Genomic DNA, 24,993 nt, shown 5'->3' with positions numbered 1-24,993 from the left:
GATAGACTCCAGCCCCCCACTACCCTAATGAGGAGTAAGTGTTGCATAGATAATGGATGAATGGATATTTACTAGAAGACACATTATGAGCAAAATAAGCAGCCCACTTCATGACTAAGCATTTCCAAACTGCAGTGTACTCAGATCCAGACTTCCAGGGATTCACCGACAACAAACATAAGGAACCAATCCCGTCAACTTGCAGAGTAGAGCTCTCTCCATCATTATTCTTCTGCAAAATCAGTTTCTGGTCCGGACATGTTGGACTGAGTTACTCCAACTTGGCTCTATGTACTGTAGAATAGTTTTACAGTATTTGAGTCACAGGTGAGCTGGTGTGCTGAGCTGCAGTGAGTGAGAAGGAGTAGTTGGAGATCTGCTCATTTTAGAGGAAGCTGCAGTTACAATTTTAGCCTTTTTATGGCTTGTAGGGATTATTTTTTTGATAAAAACTGCTAAATATGAAACACATGATACTCAGAGCTGAAGTTTAATCAATGAACTGAAACTGACTTAAAAACAAATGAAGCCAGACCTAGTAAAAATCTCTATGAAATAGCTAAAATATCGTGTTGGATGTTTAGACGAATGCGTGAGATTCCCAGAATGTTTCCACCACTGTGATCTGTCCTCTGATGATGAGTGTGTCCAGCTTCGTGGAAGTCGCCAGCCAGGAGCCACATCTGCTCTCAGCTGGCCCAAAGCTGTCCAGCTCTGGTGTCACGTTCTGGGAGTCTGCAGCTCTGTCCAGCTGCCAACAGGGACAGCCGCACACTAAACCACAGGATACAGACGCATTATAGAAATGCTGCTGGCGCTGATCCTCCTGTAATCATTAATCTGACAAATAATCAGACACACCTCAGATGTTTATTGTTGTGTTTAATTTGGACTTCAAATGAATTCATGTCCCTGTTTTACTTGCAATGTTTTCCCACTTAAACTTTAAAGTGGAAACTACACGTTGCTTGTGGAGGATTGTGAAGCAATGAGTCTTTCCAAACTCTCAGTGAGAGACACCACACGGATCCTTCCCAATTTAACAGACAGACAGCGAAGGCGACAGTGGTTTAACATTTATTAGAGGGTGGCACACGACACAGAATAACATGAAGACATGCTCAAAATGCCATGCTGGATCAGCTCTCCAAAGGCCAGTGTTACATGAGAAGCCACAAGATAAATCCACAATATCATTTTTAATAGAGATTACAGATTATTTCTGACAGACAATCAATGTTTCAGATGAAGACAAGAGTTAAGGCGTAGGTCTGTGATGTTTGGTCAGTCTCCTCTCAAATGCTACTTGAGTAACAAGAACTAATCTGATTAGACGATGCTAATTCTTTGGCACAAATACAATGGCCAAAATAATGAATAAAATCTCATTTTTAAGATCAGATTCAGAAGGTATAGCTGCAAAATGCATCCTATAATGCTACATTTACATTTATATATGTGTGTTCCCTTACACATTTTGTAGGACAGAATGTCATAAAGTACATAAAACAGAAAGAGTAGAAAGAGGAACATTTACAGCTGATATATTTATCAAGTTCACAATCTAAAAGTCGTTCTCTTTCCTATAAACTCATTTCTAATAGAACATCTCATCAGTACTTCCGCGTGTGATTAATACAGTCGACAATCTGCACAGTGAAGCAAGAATGATCTCATTATGTAACAAAGGCACTGTGTGCACAAATCTACTTCTCTAAATCAAAGGAGTATTACAAAGTATAACAAGTTTGTTCAGTAAATTTAGCAGTTTGCACATTTTGTGAACTCAGCTTTGCAGTTTTCTACTTAATAATCTTCAGTGGATGTTAATTGATAATATGATTTGCAACTTGCATGTAACACCTCATTGACATTTAAACTTAGGTAATGTAAATAGAAAATGAAAACAATTCTGCAGCCGTCTCGTTTCTCCTTAAATAATTTGGGTGTGTGGTTTTGAGAGAATTTGAGAATTTTTCCCAGGGATCAACCAGGTTTAAATTTCTGAAATTAGTGCCATTTGATCCTTCACTCACTCATTAGAAGCCCCACCAGAGACCCCACTGATGGGTAAAGTCTGAAAAGGTGATCAGGTTTGAAATTCCTGCTATTAGTTGCAAATGCTAACTTGTAAAAATCACTGGCCATTCTGAATGAAAGAGCATATCAACAGTCTAATCATTTTCTTGTATTTACGGTAAGATAGGTACAAACACAAGAAACACATTAGAGGTTGGATGGAACTTTAACATTCACATTATGGACAAAAACAGGATGAAATCTGCACAGACCATACAAGCCTCATGTTTATTTGACAGGAAAGAAAGAAAACTGCGTGACTAGATAATAACTTCATAATGATCACAGGCACAATAAAGCAAAAACATTTATGGTCACAGATTGTGAAAAGTGGTTAATGATTATTCACAATAACAGAAGTGTAACATCAATAATAAAAAAAACTAAACTGGACAGGCCAACTGTGCACCGTAAGCTAGGCGGGTGACGCAGCAAAACAACACATTGGATGATATAAAAACATGTAGCAACAAAAGGCTCATTCAGATTGTAGAACTTGAAATCCTGCTAAGGTTCTGCCATCTAGAGGTTGAAACCTGCAAGTGCACACCACAAGTCACGAACTCGCACTGAACTATGACTGAACACAACCTGTTTATAATGACAAATGACTGTTCTGACAGAAAACAAAACAAATATTTGGTTAAAGTTTGAAGATGCTCTAAACTTAGTCATTTATGCATAACTGCCATTTCATGACGCATAAAAAGGGCGAACATAACAGGTGGTGATTATGTTTGTGTGAAATTTAACTCTATTAAAGCCGTTTCCACTACACGTGAATTTTGGAACATATTCAAACTGACATTGTAACAGACTGCATGCAGAAATGAGTGCCTCTGACAGCTTCCTTTGATTCACATGTTGCAGCAGAAAAACTCAGACAGAAATGTCCGACTGCTCACGCCCATCTCACGTTACTTTTACCAAACTGAAGGCCACCTGAGCACAAGCACCATGTGCAGTGTTTACAGCCTGATCACCTGCTTGTTTTCCAACTTCTGACAGAGTGCCACTCTAAAATCCTGCTTTGTCATCACAGCCTGGGTGTGGTCAACCTTCCACCCACAGTGGTCAGAGCCGCCAGGCTTTAGTGTGGAGTTGCCCAATAAAGTAAAAAAATATGTACACAATCTGCAGTATTTCAAACAACGTCTAGGAAACATGTTACCACATGTGAACAGGAGTAGGGCTGATAGTTCATCCAGGTGGAGGAAGGAGAGAGGGGAGTAACAAATCAAATGAAACCTCCGACCCTGAATGTCTTCCATGTTCTACTTGAGGTAATACAGAAATGTTCAGTAAGTCTGGAAGGCATCCAAAGTCTCTTTTAAGGCTAATCACTTCTAAGTATGGCTTTGCGTCAGTTATGCAATAGTTTAGCAATTATATATCTGTTTATGTATCCAAACGCGACAAAAGTGAAGCGCAAACACTACTGTTAGTATGAGCAGATGTTATGAGAACGGAGAACGATATTTAAACAGCATCCATCTATAACAGTGATATACTCGGACATTAATCCAACCTAAAGCCAAACCACTGTCCTAAGGTTTGGGCACTTGAGTGGTGAACAGGCACTGCACATCAGAACAATAAGACAGGCTACGTGAGAATCTACTGCGAGGTAAAGTTTATCATGCAAGTGATTCAAATGTCACTGATATTGTGATATACTGTCAATTCTATAATCACAGTGAGTAAAGATCAGGTGAGCCATAAGTGCGGTTTGTTAATCTAACAGTTAGAAATCTTACTTTAAAAGCAAAGTGAACATAAAAGTTGCAATCTATCTACTTCATTAACACTGCTCTTAGTATTAAACAAATGAGGGTGTAATGAAGAGGCGGGAGCTGGCACACTGCTCCACGTCCAAAGGTGATTAAGTGCCAAAACACCTGACAGGAAAGCAGCGCACTCCAAATTCCAGGCAGAAATTTAGACAGCTATGTAGGGATTTGTCCTTAATATTTCTCGATTCATTCCCTCACCTACAACTCTGACTTTTGTCTCAGAAACACCCAGCTCTACTTTGGATGACCTGTAGGACTGACTAAGATTGCAGCATATAATTCTGGCTAACTAGTGCAGTATGATAAAGTTAAATGTTTCTACAACAAAAACTAAAAACAACATAGGATACATAGAGTCTGGTCCTTCTGGAGTAAGGCCCCTGTTTTATTTTTTTCTTTTAGAAAATTAAAAACCTCTTAAAAATATAAAAAAGCTCTTGGTTGGTGTCAAGTGTTTCTGGTCAAAGGCAGTTGCATAAGGGATTGAACTGTTTTCATGCTTGAGGCAGATACACAGCAAAAGATTCAGAGTTACGAGTCTCAGGCCTGATTCATCATATGGCTGTCTGGGACTGTGGGTTGGTCATCTTCTGGAGCAGAGGGATCTGTGAGAATCAGAGGACAAGATGGTTTCAACAGAGTGTAATAAAGAGTACACACACACACACACACACACACACACATGCACAGGAACTACAGCTAGATATTATCATCCTTCATCTTGGCAATTGTTAACCTACAAATAAAATCTCAGACTAGAAGAACAAGTTTGAATAAGGGATGCAGGTGGCTGCTGTTGAGCATGAATGCTGATGTAAAGGAATGAATGAATGGTTTAAAGGGATAGTTTGACTGCTTTGAAGAAGGGTTGCATGAGATACTAAATGATCTATTTTTTTTTTTTTTGTCTGCATTTGTTCTCATTGTTTAACTCCACAAGAGGGGAGTCAACATTGTATGAGATCGATGCATATACTAAATGATCTATAAGCTAAGCAATGTGCTGGTGTGGAACCAGCGAGCAACAGAATGTGTTGTAGTTACCTAAACGGTGGCCAATATCTGTTAAAGTGTGCACTACATTTAGAATAGTCTCACTGCTTTAATGTGCAGCCAGACAGTCCTTTCCTAAGGCACTACATTTTTTCACCCATAGAATTTCATATTCATACACAAACCTTTGCTTTGGCTGCCTGACAGCAAGGCAAATTGGTGATAATATTCTACTTAAACGAATATTGACTTTTTTTTCCAAGTGGACCAAATTTTAGATGGCTAAAATACATTTTTCTGCTAGTCCTGATCAAAGTAGTACATATAGTTTAGCTTCTCTGCCAACAGTCCTGTCTGCTTCTACAAATTAAAATCAGGAAAGCCTCTCAGATAAAAACATGCTTTAAGAAGAAGCAGTTCACTCAGTGTCCTGACTTCCTAAGGCAGGTTATTCCACAGCCTCAAACAATGTTCCCTTTAGTTTCCAGCCAATCCAAAACAGCTGACAAAAGACTTTTGTCTGAATCTCTCAAAGTGTGTACACAGACATTTGGTACTAAAATGTCAGTGATAAGTAGCCTAAACAACACCACATCAAAAAGCCCAGAGCATCCCTTTAAGATCAGATCTCTGCAAAGTGTTTTGTTTCTCTAAAGCCAACTGTCATCAAGAATTACTCAGTAACTGGATGACTACATTTGGGTTGCAACTGCACCAAGAACGCACATTTTACAAGGATCAATTACCACCTCTAAACCTTTAAGCTTATCCAAACATGCTAAAAAATAATCTTACATTACACCTTCGTACTCTTAAACCAACAACACCGGCATTTTTTGCTACTTAATGACGGCTGAATACACTAAAAGCTTGAAATGTAACCACCTTATAAAGTTGTCTTGGTGACCATGTTATCAAACACTGGCCTATTTATACAATAAGATGTTCAGTTTTCACTAATAACTATCATCCGTTGTTCATATGTGGGTGGTTAAATGTCCATTTGACTTCCAGGCTGCTATTAAACTGCATAACATTCATGTGCGATGATGTTAGAAAGTCCCTGAAGAAGAGAATAATCAACTGACAGCAGAGAGGTCGCAGCTTGGCAAGATGGAGAGCTGCTGAGCGTCGGCGGGAGTTTGTGCTCAGATAAGTGCCCTGTGGTCAGTTGTGATAATAATGCTTCATTCCTCTGAAAATCTAATTTCTAGTAATTATATGGATAACCAACAGTATTATGAAGTTGCTTGTATCCCACTATCTGTTCAAAAAATCCAAACACCCAAATCTTCCAGCAGTCATAGCCTTTGATGAAGTCTTTAAGTTCTGTTTATAGCATTTAGTTAACTTTTGTATATTCGGCATGGTTTATTTTAAGTTCTACCAATCTTTTCTTCGTTGGGGTATCTGCCTGTGGTCGTCTGGCTGGCTTCAGGGAAAAGCTGGCATCAGAGGAGCATCAGGCTTTTATGCCAGAGCTGCCAATGAGACCACACCAAGTGCTGCCACTTCAAAGAGGGACCACGTTTATTTGATTTAAATATTATGTTATTCATTTAATTTGTGTTGGGTAATTGAATATATTTTGGGTTTGTTTGTTAATATTCTTTTGATTAAGCAGAAAAATAGTATAGCTTTGTGTTTTATGTTGTAGTTTAGGTGTAGAACTTATTGTATGTAACTGGTCGGCTAAGGGGCTGCACAGTAGCTTGGTGGTTAGCACTTTCGCCTTGCAGCTAGAAGATCCCCAACTCACGTCCCCGCCTTGCTGAGATCTTTCTGCGTGGAGTTTGCATGTTCTCCCTGTGCATGCGTGGGATTTCTCCAGGTACTCCAGCTTCCTCCAACAGTCCAAAAACATGATGAAGTTAACTGGTAACTCTAAATTGTCCATAGGTGTGAATGTGAGTGTGACTGTTTGTCTGTATATGTAGCTCTGTGATAAACTGGTGACCTGTCCAGGGTGTCCCCTGCCTTCACCCTGAGTCAGCTGGGACAGACTCCAGCCCCCTGCAACCCTAATGAGGATTAAGCAGTGTATAGATAATGGAAGGATGGTCTGATCAGCCAGTATATACAGTTGCACGCAAAATTATTCAACCTCCTTGACATTTTTGACATTCTGGCAAAATGAGCAACATTACAACTGCAGGCGATGAATAAATCATTTATGAGGTGAACAGCTAGATTATTGAAAAAAAATACCAAAACAAAAACCAAGATTTAACTCAGAATCCATCCAAAATTTCAACTTTTTTACAAAAAGCAGGTTGCACAATTATTCAACCCCCATGAGGCTGTATCTTTAGTCCTTTGTGCTGCACCCTTTTGCTGCAATGACCTGCTGTAGACGGGAGGTTTAGTCTCTAACAAGCTTCGGGCAGCGCTCCTTGGGAATTTCAGCCCATTCATCATGGGCAATGGTCTCCAGCTCAGCAATGTTCTTAGGTCTACGTGCTGCAACAGCGTTCTTCAGATCCTACCACAGATTCTCGATTGGGTTTAAGTCTGGAGCTTGTGATGGCCACTCAAGAACCTTCCAGGCTTTTTTTTCTAACCAAACCTTTGTTGATTGTGATGTGTGTTTGGGGTCATTGTCTTGCTGGAACATCCAATTACGCCCAAGCTTCAACTTTTTCATGGACTGAGTGACATTCTTGGCCATAATATCCTGGTACTTGCCTGAATCCATGGTGCCTTCAATATGTTGGAGATTCCCAGTTCCATTAGAAGAAAAACACCCCCACAGCATCACAGCTCCACCACCATGCTTCACAGTAGGCAGGGTGTTCTTCTCCTCGTATGCCTCGTCCTTCCTGTACCAGACATACCTCTGATCCATAGGACCAAAGAGCTCTAGTTTTGTCTCATCAGTCCATAGAACAGCCTCCCAGAACTTCAGTGGGTTTGATAAGTTGGTTTTAGCATACTGGAGACAATTTTTCTTGTGGTGTGGCTTCAGCATGGAGTGTGTGGCGTACTGTGTCCACAGAAACATCAGTTCCTCTTTCAGCCAAATCCTCCTGCAGGTCCTTGACAGTAAGCCGAGGGTTCTTATCCATCTGTCTCCGCAGGAATCTTGATGTGCTTGTCAACAGCTCCTTTTTTTGACCACAACCATGTAGTGTAGCCACAGTACCGGTGGCTTTGAACTTACGAATGATGCTTCCAACAGTGTCTCTGGGAACATTCAAGAGCTTGGATATCTTCTTGTACCCATTTCCTTTCTTGTGCAAAGCAGCTATCTACTCTCTAAACTACAGTGACATCTCTCTGGTCTTAACCATGTTGCTTGCAAGAGGCGTATGGGGAGTACTGACGCAAACGTACCCATTTTATAGACATGAGTATTACTCAATGTTTAGTATGTGTCACCGTTGAATTCACCTCAAAATGTATACATACAGGTGTATGGCATTTGAGTTGTACTGCAATTATCTGTATTTACCTAGCATTGTTTATAGGGGGTTGAATAATTTTGCAACCTGCTTTTTGTAAAAAAGTTGACATTTTGGATGGATTATGAATTACATCTTGATTTTTGCTTTGGTATTATACAGTAATGGAAAAAATGATTAGACTACCCTTGTTTTCTTCAATTTCTTGTTCATTTTAATGTCTGGTACAACTAAAGGTACATTTGTTTGGACAAATACAATGACAACAACAAAAATAGCCACAACAGTTAAATTTAAGAGCTGATCTCTAGCCATTTTCCATGGTTTTCTTGATAATAACCAAAATCATTTTAGTTCTTAAATAAATAGCTATGGCATTGTACTGTACATGCCAAATAGGACATAAAGTATTATGTAATCAGCTGCAATTTTTTGCTGTGTTCATTGTATTCTTCAGGTTATATACCTATAGTGGTACCAGACATTACAATGAACAAGATATTGTAGAAATCAAGGGTAGTCTAATAATTTTTTTTGTGACTGTATTTCAATAAACTAACTGTTCACCTCTTATATGATTTAGTAATCAGCTGCAGTTGTAATGTTGCTCATTTTGCCAGAATGTCAAAAATGTCAGGGGGGCTGAATAAATTTGCAATACAACAAACTACTATACAATTTTAACTTAAAAAAAAAAAACAACTTCATACGCAACTGTATATAGCCCATTTTGTTCAGTGTTTTTCTGGTCTGTTATGAATTTGTTTGATCAATGTAGTTGGTTTGCTCTGTTATTTTGTTGCTTATAGCCTTAGTTATGTTCTTTTGACCTCTTTTATGGATTTAGTCATTTTCAGGTGAAATTAAAAACCCTGCTTTTGTTTTCACCTGTGAGTTCTTGTGCATTGAAGCTCAGTCTCTCACAACAAGAGAAGTCCATTGAAATAAATATATGAACTCTTGAGGAGAACAGTGTCATTCTCACCTTAGTCAGATCCACCCCAGTGAGGGCATTGACAGAGACGGGGAGTTCTGCTAATAGACGGTTCACCTCTCCAGTCACACGGCTGCCTTCTCCACTCAGGATGACAATCTCATTGGTCTTGGCTAGGGGTGCAGCCACTTTGCCAGCAATCTGAAAAAAACACAGTGACAATATGTTTGTTGTTATTCCTCACACTCCACAAATCAATAGCTAAGAAGTGACAGTGATGTCACAAACATATTTTTACTAAAGTCATGTCTCTGCAGCTCTGATCAGTGAGACACTAATGCTTTAGCAAACACCGTGTTAAGATACATGTGAGAAACTTAGTATCTGCAGCATCTGTAACACAGGAGTGTTAGTTCATTTTTAATGATCACCATGTAAACCTGCCAGGTGCCAGGCTTCTTGTTTACATAGAACGTGACAGCTGCACTCTGTTCTTCTGTGGCTAATTTTTAAAACGATCTCCTCTGCTGGTGGAGACTAGTTTGTTGATTGTTGTTTGTTTGAGAATACAAAACCTTTACAAACTTAAAAAAATTAAGTTTTACGGTTTAAAAATGCCAACAGTTAGCATATACATGGAAAAGCTGTTTGGAGAAGACACTTGCACCCTGAAATGAAAAATAGCTTTATCAACTCTCCACACACTGCTGCTTCCATATCATGTCCATAACAAAGACCTGAATTTTCTTTTTCTTCTTTAGACTAGGCAGACTAGATGCTACACAAGCTCTGTTTTTTTTTTTTAAATGACAGCCACAAGTTGATCTTGTTGGTCATGATAACCCCACCCCCAACCCTGTCATTAGTGAATCTTGATTCTTGACCAGCAAAGTGGTTCTTACCACTTTGGAACCATTTTTTCTTACCAAGAGCCACTTCTTTGGCTGTTAAAATGTGAAGAACTGGTTCATGCTAAGGAATTGGCTCTCAAACTGTCTTGGTAGAAAAAGGGTAACAGAATGACTTGGTGCCAAAAACTTGTGTGGTGAAAAAACATATACAACTATTAAACCAAATGCCACCAATGTTGCTGACTTCTTTTAAATCTGCCGGTAAATAAATGTATTCCACAGACCTTGGGCAGAGCCTCCAGGACCAGAGCGGTCTTGGCAGCCTCGCCGTACTGCTGGTAAGCTTCAGCTTTCATCCTCATCTTTTCAGCCTCTGCCTTCCCCACTGCTTCAATGGAAGAAGCTTCTGCCTCACCGATACAGCGGATCTTCTCAGCCTCTGCCTGTGCTGTCAGCACTTTCTTTATCCTGGGAGAGAGTTACAGAGTCAGTCACATATTGATGTGCAATATGTGAAATGTACATTTGTAAAGTATCCAAATGTATTATTTATTAAGATGAAACTAAACTACAGGTGAAAAGTAAACACATCAACAACTAATAATAGAGCAAAATCCCATTTTACTGCTGTGTTCACAGTGCACTGATGTAAACACTCTAGCAGCTAGAAACCATTAAAGCTAAAAATGTAGGTATATTTAGAAAAAAAAGGCTTTTTTAGAGAGTTATAAATTTTGAATTATGTGTTTACAATGTCGGTAGTGCAGTTACTCTTCTGTCCACATGGGACAAAAATCCGTGTTTTTATAGATTTTCGACTTCAAATGTTAAATAGATTTTATTGGTTTCCAGGACAAGTGAGGGTAGGTAACTGACAAACTGGCTGCCATTTTCTTGATGCTGAAGTTTTATGGGACTTATTTAAATGATGGTGTGATATTCAATCCCAACAGGATTTCAAAAAACTTTTGATTATGGCAGAAGCCATACCACATTATATCCAGTACATTCAGTAATGTTTTTCGCTGCATAGCTGCTCCTGTTTCAAGAATTTAGTTAAATAATCGGTATCAATTTTAAATAAAGTTAACAGTAGTACTGCTCTAGGAACAGTGACCACAGATTCCTGAAAATTATATATTCAAAGGAAACAACTGTGATGATCTCATTAGCATTTTTCCCTGTCATGAGTGTTTTTCTGTGGTTTGTAAGAGGATCTGTACGGGATGCACTCACTTCTGTCCTTCAGCCAGCTGCTGCATCTTGTAGGCTTCAGCTTCAGCAGGTCTCTTCACAGTGGCAATGAGCTCCTTTTCAGTCCGGTTGATCTCCTTCTCTTCAATTGTGATCTGCTTCTTCCTCTGTACAACTTCAATTTCAATTTCCTCCAGACGGATCTTCTGCTGCTCTTTGGCAGCTTGCAGCTCATACGCCAGCTGAGCCTCTGCTTTCTAAAGACGCAGGACATTTGTTAATGTACACTACCAGTCAAAAGTTTGGACACACCTTCTCATTTAATGTTTTTTCTTTATTTCCATGACTATTTAGATTGTATATTCTCACAGAAGGCATCAAGACTATGAATGAACACATATGGAATTATGTAGTTAACAAAAAAGTGTGAAATAAGTCAAAACATGTTTTACATTTCAGCTTCTTCAAAATAGCCACCCTTTGCTTTGATTACTGCTTTGCACACTCTTGGCATTCTCTTGAGGAGTTCAGTGAAAATCTACAATGTAAATAGTCATGAAAATAAGGAAAAACCATTAAATGAGAAGGTGTGTCCAAACTTTTGACTGGTAGTGCACAACTTTGATGCTTGTTGACAATATACTTAGTGCAATTTAATAAACTGAATACCTTCGTGTTCACTTCCTGGTTAAAGGACGCTTTCTGCATTTCCAGCTCTCGTTTGGAGTCGGCCATTTTTGTGTCTGCAACAAACTTGACATCCATCATTTCTTTCTTACACTCAGCTTCCTGTAAGAGATACAAAACATAATGACAGTGAGATGGACTGGGAGTAGTTTGTTGGTTTGCTAATGTGATGTTGCTATTAGCAATTAGACAATGGATGCTTTTCACTGCTCTTGTTTGTGCCCTTCTTACCCTGATGCCAGCATCTCTCTCTGCCTCTGCTACTCCGATGTCTGCATCCCTCTGTACTGCAGCTGTCTGAGTTTTGCCCAATGAGCTCAGGTACTCTACTTTATCATATACATCCTGTCAGGAGGAAAATGCACACACTGAGGTACAAGTATAGTGAACAATTAAATTTGTCAAATTAGAACTGCCAACAGGAAACAACTATTCAAAAACAAATGCAGAATAAAACCAACTAGATATTCTCTTTCTCATACCTTAATGGTGAAGCTGAGGATCTCGATGCCCATGCGACCGACATCGGGTGCTGCCACCTCACGCACCAGGGTGGCAAATTTGTCTCTGTCTTGGTAAATCTGCTCAACAGTAAGGGTACCTGAAAGATGGAAAGAGTGGTTAGTGCCTTCTAATTCACTACTAATATTATCATACATCTATACAAAATATCTAAAACTGAATACATTGACAAAGATGGCCAAGAGATCAAAATACTGAAATTATCATTGACACAGTCACATTGATACAGTATACAACAGAAGTGAGTGCATCCTTGTGGGATATCAATAACTGATTCAAAATTGTATCGCCTCTCAATAATTGCATTGCATAGTTGAACAGTAGAGGATTATGAACAATCTTATGAACAATCAAAAACAAAAACTTAAACATTGAAACTTAATTGAGAAAAATTATTAAATCCAATCAACTCATCTGTATGAACATGTTTATAAAACAATCTTTCAGCACCAGAATTTTCTCAGTTTTGGATCTTCAGGCTGTATCTGTCTGCATCATGCATTTTCAAGAAAAATAATTTCCAGAAGAACTAAAAAAATTGTAAGACTTCACATGACAGAAAAGGATACAAACATCAGTGATCAACTTAAAAATAAGAGGAAACGCGGTAGCAGTAATCTGAAGGTATAGAACAAGCCATAGTGCCATTACAGTAGTTGTCTCCCTAAAATGATACCACAGTGTACTTCTTGAATAATATAGTTCAGAAAAACAGATAAGAGCTTCAGACTTAGGATTATCAATGGGAATCAATGGAGTTACTGTGACAGTTAAGACCTCCAAGAAGATGTCCTTGTTTGATGTTCCTAACAAAACTGTAACTTTGCTAAAGAACATGAAAATAGTCCTGATATATATTCTGAGCATATTAATTGGTCTGATGAGACCAAGGTAAATTTGTTTAACTCAGATGGGGTCCAGCTTGTTTGGCATGAACCTGGTCAGAGCTACCACAGGGAATGGATAGTCCTGAGAGTGAAGCACAAAGGTAGGAGAGTGATGTTGTGGCAAAATGTGTCGGGAGATGACATTTATAGATGGCACCATACATGCCTGTGGATATACAAAAAATATTGACTCTTCCAGCAAAGAGCAGCATAAGAAAAAATACCTCTGGAGTATGACAAGTATTTGACACTGCAAAGGGGTGTACTCACATCTGTTGTATACTGTATATCCTACTTTTGTTATCCTTGATCAACAACAAAAAGCACCAAAACAACAAAATAACAAACTGTGACAATACAGTTTTAAGAAGCTACCCACCAAGGATGGCACGTAGGTGACCCTCTAGAGTCTGCAGGATGACACTCTTGATCTCCATAACTGATTTCCCCAGGAACTGTTCGCAGGCATAACCCAGCAGTTCATTTTCTGTCATCACCTTCACCTAGTGTCAACATGGATACAGATCATCAGCTGAACACACATTCACAAACACAACACAAGCACAAATACAAATACAGGCACACACATGAACACATATTAGATTTTGTGGTAGCATTAAAGAAACATTTTTATTGGACTAGTTACCACATGTCATTCTTTACTGTTCAATTTTTCAGCATTTGCGTAGAAAACACTTCAAAGTTCAAAAGAAGCGTAAAATTTAAAATGGAAAACAGAACATTGCAGTGTAAGTTTGCAATGTATTACTGACATGGATGCATAAACCCCGGTTTGTTTTCATAAAAATTTTTGTTTCAAAGGGATCAAGCGTATGGTCATGCATCTCTAGCAAAAACTAGCACTGTGATGAACTGCTAAAGGTCCTAGATATACATGAAAAAGGATCACTGACACATTATTAAAGCAGCAGTTGGCTGCACAGCATGCACTGTGCAGGAAAGGGGGAATCTGCTCATTGCTGATCACTGTTATCTCAATCTTGCATACACCCTTGCCTTATCAAATGGGGAGCCATTAATGACATGGTGCAAACTCTTTATGGCCTGATTATTTCATTATACTTATTTGGGAAGCCTGCTGAATTTGTATTTCTCATAAACCCAAAGTACATAGGCAGCATTTTTGCCCAATGATGCCAATATTAAAATTATAATTTATTTTTAATTCATCTTATGTTTGCATTGCAGAAAAAGAATTTTAGGACTAATACATTTTTTTACGCTTTATTTGTACTACCCCTTATAAATCACCACAGTATCAAGCCTGTAAAATAATCACATTGTCAATCTGTCATCCTTGCATGAAATCAGTGGTCTTCTAATGTCAAACCACTGTGACTAATCAGCATTTACTCTGGTGAGCATCAGTAGATGCAGAAATATACTTATTAACTTTACATTTGTTCCTTTTGGGTTTATGATGACAACAATGTATGGCACATATGTATTTGTAAATAGAAATGCTCTTCTAAAGTTTCCTGATGCACAGAAATTGATACAAGAACATATTACCTGTTCAGTTCTGCATTCAAGTAACGGTTACACAAAATTAAATTCAATCTCTCTCTACACTAAATGATTGTTATCAGGCCAAAAACAATGACCAGGATCATTTTACCTTGAAGAAAATAAGGGGAAAAAAATAAGACACTTTATATTAAAAGAAAACCACAACAAACATCAGTGGCAATGACCTGAGGCGTACAAGATTCACACAATGGCAGTCATTCATAGTAACAGGGCCCACTTGGACAGTCAAGAAATTATAAATGTAGTAAGAAAGGTTTATGCAATATTGTAGTCCACTGGAGCTGTAAGAAACAATAAGAGTGAGCTGGGTCCTTAGGCGAGAGGTCTGCACATGGTTTGGGTTTGCAACATGCACTCATACCAGGAACGAGGATAACACAAAGTTGGGAAAAATAGTCGTCATTCCAAGGAAACACTTGTCTGAAAACAGAAAAGGTCACAAGCCAGCCACACAAACACATACAGGCTAGCTTAAACAGACAGCAGGGGGAGTCGTGCCATGGTCTGGATTGGAGTAAGGACTTGTGTTTAATGGTAATCTCTTGGCTTCAGCTCCTGATCTCTACCCCACCCTCCCATCCACCTCGTGACACCACCTTTTCTCCTGACTCCTTTAAACCACAACTCCCTAAAGATACAAAGTGACACAACATTACTCAAAGCACAAATAATATTTTTTTAAACATGATGGATTTGTTGGATCCTTTACTTGATGTGTATTTACTGCCAACTGGCCATTAGGCTGTCAAAGAAAACAAATACGGTCCTATTGAAAGTCTGGAGGCAAAATGTGATGGAAATGGATTTATATCTGATTGGAAAAGTGAAGTGAACATCCACGATTAAAGTTCTGCTATCTTTCCCTTTAAATTAATTCTGCTGGTTCCTCCCTCCAAGTCTAAACATATATCTTTCTTTCATTTAGAAGGACACACAACTCCTGTTGCCATGGGACACGCACTCCACAATGGCTTTGGCTTAGGTTGGACCAATCAAACTGTGGCCATGATGAGCCTTTCTGTGAAGTAAACCGTGTGAGAGTGAGGCGTTGTTCAGCTCCAAACAGTGGGCTCATTGTCAGCATACATGTAGGAAAACACAGAAAGGAACATCGGCATGACTGTGGCTAGAATAGAGAACTGATAATGAGGCACCAACTCTCAAACTCAAAAAGAAATACTGACATGCAGACAAAAAACAGGAAATGAATAATCTGAAATGGGAATGCAGAAAACAGTGGTAAAATTACGAAATAAATTCTTGAAGAGAAAATCCACCACAAAAATGGTATACACACACATACATATATATATTTATGTATGTGTGTGTGTATGTGTGTGTATATATATATATGTATATATATGTATATATATATATGTATATATATATATATATATATATATATATATATATATATATATATATATATATATATGTGTGTGTGTGTGTATCTATATCTATCTATCTATCTATCTATCTATCTATCTATCTATCTATCTATTCGGTTCTTGATGGTGGATTTTCTCTTTAGCACCTCAAGGTTTTTAACCTAAAAAGCAAAGTTAATTTTCGCATTGATCAAGACAGGGCTGCCACCTTTGTAAATCATGTTCTTTTTATCATCAAGTATCATTTTTGGCTTTCTTAGACAGACAGTGGAGACAAACAGGAAGTATGGGTAAAGAAAGCAGAGGAATGTCAAGCATGGAAGTCTCTTCACAAAGTTAGCAGCCAAATTCATGCCAGATTTGCCATCTATGAAGAGGAACCTGCTTGTTCAGATGCTTTGATGTCATGATTACTGGATTGTTCTCTGGTGTCCTGCTGTATCACAACATAAACCACTGTCTGAAGCACTCTGCAACTGCACACTTCGAATTTGAACAGGTGATTACAATTCAAATATTTGTTTTCAAACATTTGAACGAGGGCTGAGCAATTTAAAAATAAAAATCTAAATTGTGATTTTAAACAATGTAATTAGCAAACTGCAAAGGCTGCAATTTAGGATACACATGATATAGCATGTCAGACTCAGGGTTTCAGCTGTTGTGTCAACAATTTTATAATTTCATAAATCCTCCTTGTGCAACAGTCACACTATTGACAATATCTCATGTTCCAATCACATGTTTAAATCTATATCACTGTAAAGATTAAATTGAAGCAAAAACTGTTTGGCAAACTAAATCACAAAATCTCATCATCAGAAAATAACAATTACATATTTCCCTCAAATCATTTTGCATTAGTTTAAACAGATTAAAAAAAATAAGGTGACAGCCCTAAAACTGGATCAAAGGATCAACTAACAGACACAATAAAAACATAATACACTGAGACAGACAGTGAAATGCATACCAGGTTTTTGACAGACCCCTTTTCTTGTCATGCTCCAACCAAGATCATTGACAGACTGACAATAAAACTGTGTGAACACAATGCAAGGGCCAATATTGGTGTTGGTACGCTGCTGCACCTATCAGTGACACAACAAAACACAAATCAGGAAGTCTAATTTGAAGCATTATCTGTCACAGAGCACCAACTAAATTGTGCCAATTTTGAGGTCTCACTGTAATGAATAAGGAGGCTCCTTTTTGTAAACACAACTGCAACTGTCAGTCTGACTGCATCTTGGTAAGATACGTTCAGCCAGGTGCATTCTGCCCAGATATGAGGGTAAATCATGCAAACAGCAATTTGACCCAACATCTGTGAGAATGTCGATCCCAACATCTTAACAAAAAATACAGTTATACATATGAGCTTGAGCCCTCTGCATGAAATACCACCTCTGCTGTGATTATGGGCTGATGCCAGAGAAAAGAAGGGGGAGGAGGGAGGGTTAGAGGAGTCTGAACTGGCATTCCCAGGAAAGTGTGGTGATTTACCTGAGCCACCCCAGTGACAGTAATAGCTACACCCTCCGCTGTCTCTACATCCTCACACTTGGGCTGCAGGGTCATAATCTCAAGCGTTATCCTGTGAAGAATGTGGAAAAATATAAAATAAAAATTGACATGTTCGCAGGGAAAGCAAATGAGGGGAAGGAACAGAACACGAGAAAAGAAAAACTAGACAAAGTGAAACCATTCACCCAAGGACTCCAGATCACAAACAACGGAGCACAATGAGATGCTATCCACAATTCAAATGTCTGACTGACTGAAAAGTCACGTTTGCCTTGTTTATTTCAAAATGAAACTTTATTAAAATATCTGAATTTGTCCCCTGCACTGGACTCCTTGGAATCCTCTTTTTTAGAAATTTATACAGCATTCATTTAGTGACCCCGTTGCCAAAGGTGACTCAGAGCTCAGCTTTATGGCAAAGCCATAGCAGTAGTTAGTGACAGCTGATTGTCTTCCTTCGACTGCAGAAGAAAAAAGACATGAAGAGGAGAACACACAAAGACAATGTTAGCTTGTTAGTTGAACCCTTTTCCTTTGTTGTCCTTTGGCTTCGAGCACCACTGCTTTTTTTTTCTTTTTAAATGCATTACCTGAGCCACCCCTGTCACATCCAGGGGAACACCCTCCGAGGTTTCGATATTCTCACAGCGACAGAGGATGGTCATAACCTCCAGAGACATTCTACGCAGGCAGGCAGGCAGCGGGAATAGCAGAGGCAAAACAGTAAGTTGGACAACAGCTGTTAGGAATGTCAGTAACCAAGGTCAAGAGGAAGAGGGAAGAGGGAAGAGGGAGGGGGCAAACGACACAACCTAACCTCCTATTCTGCTGAGAGAGAAAGAGAGAGGGAGGGACAGAGAGAGAGAAAGAAAGAGAGAGAGAGAGAGAGAGAGAGAGAGAGAGAGAGAGAGAGAGAGAGAGAGAGAGAGAGAGAGAGAGAGAGAGAGAGAGAGAGAGAGAGAGAGAGAGAGAGAGAGAGAGAGGGAGACAGAGAGACAGAGAGAGAGAGAGAGCAACTTCCACAGATAAAATAGTTAGTGTTGACGGGATTCTTGATCCCGGTGGCTCTCCAAGAGTAAAAAGCGTGGAGATTACACAGAAATGTCCTTTGCAAACAGTCATATCCTCTGCTTCAGTACAGGGCTGTTTATATGAGATCATGTTTCTGAGCTGATAAAACAGACAGAGCTGGTCTTTTATAATAAACACTGACTTAGATTCCCTATTGGAGTCAGCTTCAGAGTCAACGACATGGGAGGCAGACTGCAGCAACACACAGCTCCCACCTCCTTTTTCAACTGGATCAATGAGTCACAGGTCTGGACATTACCATGATTACTGCATCACAAGCGGGAAGCTACACTCCCTCCCACCGTTCTTATAATGCTATCCAGCAACTGGCTTATGCACACAGGGCTTTTAGCAGACATGACCGCTACTCTGGAGAGATGCAGGAGCACCTCTCTTGTTCTGATTGTCCAAGGAAGCATCTGAAATGTTGATCAAACTGCTCATAGCCAAAATTCTGAATAAATATAGATGAGAAGGGATTCTGAGGCAGCTTGTCTCTAAATGGAGATAAATCCTGACATGCCTAAACTTTACATTTTGTTATCCAGGTCTACTTACGTTTCCTAGCAACTAAAGCCAAAGAGCAGCACTTAATGTGAAATGGGTAAGATGTAGGAGACACACCAGGGGTGAGATGGGGTGAGATCAATACCAGACAAAGCAAAGCAAGTTAGCAAAGTAGAAATAAAGAAGCAGGCAAACAAATAAATTACTTAATACCAAGAGCTCCAGAAAAAAGGAATAAAATGACAGTGTCTTCAGAGGATTACCATATGCTACATTTCACAGTTGTTTTGTAGCAGCGAGACGTTTCTTTAAAAAAAAAAAAAAAAACTCAGCTTTTGAGGCCCAGAGGCCTTTAAATGGCAAGAATTAGACTTTTTTTGTTTGTTTATTTTTTAAAGAGTTTAGATAATTTCCTTTAACTTATTTTGTCCATTTGCATATTGTAATCATTCAGATATTTAAAAAAAAAAGTGTCACTGAAACGTGGTAGGTATTAATCAGGACTGGATTCAACTACACAAACTTAAGACTTGGTTATTTTCACGTTTGTTTTCTATTCAATAATTGTGTTTCTGTGGTTTGCAACAGATGTTCAGTGCACTACAAGGTTCACAGTCAACTGTAGTTTTACAAATATTGTGTTTGCACCTGTCCCTCTCCTTGCCATTATATACCGTTTGTTTATCTTTCCAGCGTTAATACGAAACTGGTTCAAAAGAAGCTAACAGTGCTGAGCTGCTATGTTTACACAATTGTTAGACATTAGTTTTGAATATTGATGTCTATCAGCCATTCCTTTTGTCTTAATAATAAAAAGTTAAACTTTTTCAGTGTACACACAATTTGAATCAATATCTGTATGATCAAAAAATTACTTTTTCAAGGTACCTACTCAGACCAAACCTAAAACATCCACTAACTCAAGATGAAGTTTTCTAAATGAAAGTTGATTTATTTTTTTATTACTAAGAATGTTTAAGTGTGATCTGGTTACCATTATTATTTTTGTTATTGCTAACAAACTTCCTAAATAAACAGGTCTATCTCCCACTACTTTCCATCTTCTGCCTCTGTAGACCTTTGTGTCTTTTGAAATTGTAAGTCATTAGAAAGACAGGACTGTATAGATATATTTTTTTTAAAGGATTAACATTTTTCTACAACAGCAGGGCATTGTAGTTTTTAGCAAATATCATTCAAACAAAATAAAATAGTATATTTGTTAGAAACCTTTTCCAACTGTGGATTAATGCACATTTTCCGGACAATGGTGTATTTAAGGCACCAGAAGAGTGTACACTGGATTTAAAAAACTAAAATAAATTACAGTTCCCATGTTCATTAGGCACATATAACCCAATACACAGATGTGGCTTACTGATGTATTTTTGTAGTTTCAGGACAGCAATTAGGCTCTATGACAGAAAGTTATATAGAGATACCAGATTTTAGCTACACTACACTTATTAGGAGGATCAATTCACTGATGACTTTGGATTTGTCGACAATAAAGAAAACAGAGTATCAGCAGCACCATCCTTTAATTATATCTGTTTAATAAATTATGAGACTTAGTACCTTCTCTGTGTGTGTTGGGTTGACACACTAATATTTGAGGAGTGCCTGATGTTTCTGCCAAAGAAAAGCCCAAAGTGTACAACATGGACTTATGAGTAACAATGTGCTGAACATATTTAATGACAAACTAGTTGGTAGATTTTGAAATATTTTGTTTCACAAAATTTTGGTGGCATTAGAAAATACCGAATTTAACAACAAGTTGTCCATATTAATGATATGGATAACAAAGTCTTGTGTGGTAAAGCATAATATTATATTAATATTAAAACTAAGCTAACTCTTTACTGTGCAGTAAAAGACCCTGCAGGGCAACAGAATTTGTAACTGCAATGCTACATGGTCAACAGAGGACTTAAAACGGATATTTCAAACCTGTGGAAATCCTTTTATTTGGACCCTGCAAATACCCTGTTCTTAAAAGCTTTCTGACTGAGTTTGAGAGTACATTCAAGCATTTTCTGGGGCTGAAGCCAGAGCAGATATGTCTTACCTCTGGATGTCAGAGATGAGCCACCAGGCCCAAGCCCAGCCTCCTACGACATATGTCTTCTGATCTGAGCCACAGCAGCCACCTTTGGAGCAAGACAGATGTAACAGATGTCACATGGCTATAGTTACTGTAGAAAGAGTGCACATGTAACAGGCTAGCTCAATATGGCAACCCATTTGGGCTGATTTAGACCCTGTGTATTACTGGCTAACAGTCTAAACTAACCACTTTCTTGGTGGAACACAATCAGCAGTTAACACATCCACACATGATGACTAGAAACACTTGAATTCATAGAGCACATGCAAACATGCAACTCATACGTGTATGTGTAGATGCAGATTTCAGTTTAAACATAAAACAACATAGATGTTCCGAAAAAGATTCACCAGTGGCCCAGTTTTCATGTTTTGCAACTGGTTTCAAAGGAGGATGATCATGTGCAAAACCCCCGCTTCACTCCATTTTCCAACCACAGCCCTCACAGTGTTTGTTCTCAGCAGCAGTAGTAAATGCTGTATCTCTGCTCTGTTTTCTGGGGCCATTTTCACTCTCGTTGATGATTTGATATTATGGCTCTTAAGACAGTTTTTGTTTTCAAAATAAAGCATGTGTAACACTCGTGTTCTAAATATAAATGCTTTAGCCTCATTGAGCCTGTCAGATTCTGATGTCCTTCATCAGTTCAAATTTACTGTTAAATGTAGAAATGTGCTTAAACTGACTGCGGAAGTTCATGTGGTTAATTGCAATCCATCTATCCCACTCACACAACATAAACTGTTCATAGAGCGAATTAAGATCTGAAATAAACATGTCTTGCAAGAGATACTTCTCAATTTTCCAGTAGGAATATTCACTACAGCAGAAAATGTCCAATTTCGAAAAACAAGAGTTCTGCAATAAATGTGGAATCTTTCCAGTTAAAAGTAAGTTAACTTGGGCAACATACACCATCCCCATTCACTAGGCTCAGTGTGATAGTTTAATCTCGAGTGTTTAGTGTTGCATTCCCAGCTGTCACATGCTAACTGACAGACAGACAGACGAGTGGGAGGAGCTGGACTATCTTTACTAACACATACTCCACACCAACCATGCATCAGGACATATTGACCCAGATGTCACACACACTCAGTAACATGTGTCCAACATCTCCATCAACAAGGACTATTACCAAAGACTCTCTTGAGTAGCAGAAATGTCACTTTTTGACAAGGTAACCCCTTACATGTCCAACTCTTCACAAAATACAAACACAACACAGTTTCCTGTCTGATTGAACAATATTCCACAGTAAACAGGAGCACTACAGGGTGGAAAACAAAACAACACATAGGGTACTTGCAAAACTGAGCAATACTTTTAACTTGTTTTCATAACTTGACCAAGTAAGCATGTCTGTCTTGTAGAAAGCGTTGAAGCCACAATATCACATTTCCTTATCTTAAACAATTCAATCAAGACAAAATCTAAATCTGTAGTGTTTCAGTATATTCATGCTGATATTTGTGAGTCACCTAACTTTCACTTGTGTTCCTTGCATTCAAACGATGAACTAGAGACCAATTTAGCAGAATGCAAATGAAGAAAATACTTAAAAGGACCTGTTCACATAATATTCTGCATATTAGAAGTGTTGTTTTATTAAAGAAATTTGGGCTGGACAGGCTTTTACTATAAAATCCACCTGTCTCCTGCCACATGGCACTGCCAGTAGAGCGAAGGGCTACACCATTTTTGCCCTGCTAGTTTACCATCAGCATAACTGAAATTCCTCAATGCATTTACTTCACGGAGAAGAGGGGAGGGACTGCCTGTGAATGAACAAGAATTTACACAAGCTAAAAAAAACAATCCTATGATAAACTTTAGTTTTTTGATATAGAGTAATGTGTACTTTGTCTCATAACACAGGGTGGCATTACTTCACGTTTACCGCTCACAGTAGGCCCAAAAACTTCTGATATGGCACCCTAACCATCCAAAAACATATAAAGTAATTTATTTTCACACTGTGAATTGCCTGGTGTGGAGTTCAAGATGTGCTGGTCACGCACAGTCACTTCTTCTCTAAATCTACACTCCCCAACACAACTGATGACTGACATAAAGATTGTTAACAATGGAAAATCCCAAAGGCCGTTTCTCTTTTTTTTTTCTCTTCTCATCACAAGTGGATTAGACAGGAAACAGTGCGTACAGATCCAGCTACGGAAGTGTGCTGCACAACACCGCCAAACCAGTTTTGAGAGACTGAAAGATTTTCAAAGAAAAAAATGCAAATGGTCTCTAAATGCAGGGCCTGGGGTCAAATAAGGATCCATATCCCACCAATAGAAAAGCTTTGGTTATAATATCAACTCACAACATAGCAACAGTGCATATGTTTAGATTGAGCTTTATGATCACAGATATGTTTTGCTAAATCTAAGAATTTCAAATAGAATAAAATAAAAAATCTGTGTTTAACTTTCTGAGACTTCTTTCAGGAGGCCCCTGAAGATTAAAAAATATCTGGAGTGTGTTCTGTGTAAAGGGTATGACAAACATCAGCTGATAGTGGCAAACACTGTGTTCACAGCAGACCAGGACAGTCTATGAGCCCTTCCCTTCTAATTGAATTAATGTAGCAGTACTCCTGCAGCAGAGCCACCATACCGCACCATCAGTCCAGGGTAAAAAATACAGTTAAATAAACCTTTTAGTCCAGCTGCTCTCCGTCCAAATCCTCAACATAGTCTTCTAGTATAATAGTAATATAACAGCTGTTTTAATCTTAATAAAATACCCAAGTAAAATCAGTTTAAAGTATACGTATAAACCAAAATATAATCAGACAGGGACCAAAAATAGTGCTAATCGCAATCGGTTCAAATCTAGAGAAAGCATTTGATAAATCATTAGAGCGATGATTTGACAGCTTTCTGAAAGACAAACTGAGAAAACAGGTGGATTTATTTTAATTAACATCTTTCCGAAGAAACGCATACAAGCTGATAAGAAGAAGCAGATCTTATGAGTCGTGTAGGTGTTGCAAAAACGACATATCTTTCCATATACATACATACACATTTGTCAATATTTGGGAAAATAAACTATGTGAATCCGCCTCCTCTCGGCTCTCAGGGTGGGTCTGTCGACTGCTCAACTACATCAAATGGTGGTTTGTTGTAATATTCCACGTAATGTTAGCTTCTGTTTAACACCTACAGTAAATAATTATTTGGAGAATAAATGGTAGATGAGTGTTTTTAGTAAATTATTTGCCAGTTTGTTCTACTAGTACTTCGTCGAGCAGCTAAGACACAACGTCCAAACAGCGTTTACATTACCTGAAACCACAAGGGCCTCGTTTGGTCCAACGGTGTGGCAGTTTCCCATTTTACCGACAGAAAACGCGTGTATCCACACCCACTCGAAGCATACAATGCTAATTTAGTTTAAAAACTCAATTTTCTTCCCTCTTGCACCAAGTCTGGACTATTTTCTTCACGCCCCTACCGAGGATTTCACTTTTTTTCAAAATGGAGAGTT

The 24,993-nt window shown here is 38.5% G+C and overlaps 1 protein-coding gene across 2 annotated transcripts; it reads right to left on the bottom strand.

The window, feature by feature from the left end:
* Window positions 1–1,061: 1,061 nt before the first annotated feature.
* On the bottom strand, window positions 1,062–24,993 carry LOC111572708 (flotillin-2a). Of its 2 annotated transcripts, none has more exons than XM_023276481.3 (11): window positions 24,792–24,993; window positions 21,457–21,538; window positions 18,398–18,488; window positions 13,721–13,844; window positions 12,415–12,533; window positions 12,164–12,277; window positions 11,915–12,034; window positions 11,288–11,502; window positions 10,336–10,519; window positions 9,252–9,401; window positions 1,062–4,477 (listed from the first exon to the last, which is right to left on the bottom strand). In XM_023276481.3, exons 1-11 carry the CDS (start codon window positions 24,838–24,840, stop codon window positions 4,427–4,429), a joined length of 1,299 nt encoding a protein of 432 aa, XP_023132249.1. In that variant the 5' UTR covers window positions 24,841–24,993; the 3' UTR covers window positions 1,062–4,426. The 2 variants fall into 2 exon arrangements, with proteins under 2 accessions (XP_023132249.1, XP_023132247.1); XM_023276479.3 differs by lacking the exon at window positions 18,398–18,488 and adding an exon at window positions 17,787–17,877 and having other exon boundaries at window positions 24,792–24,992.

Source organism: Amphiprion ocellaris, chromosome 14, assembly GCF_022539595.1.
Source record: "Amphiprion ocellaris isolate individual 3 ecotype Okinawa chromosome 14, ASM2253959v1, whole genome shotgun sequence".
Classification (NCBI taxonomy): domain Eukaryota; kingdom Metazoa; phylum Chordata; class Actinopteri; family Pomacentridae; genus Amphiprion; species Amphiprion ocellaris.
Note: the sequence above shows the minus strand (reverse complement) of the source record. Positions and strands in the feature narration are given on the sequence as shown.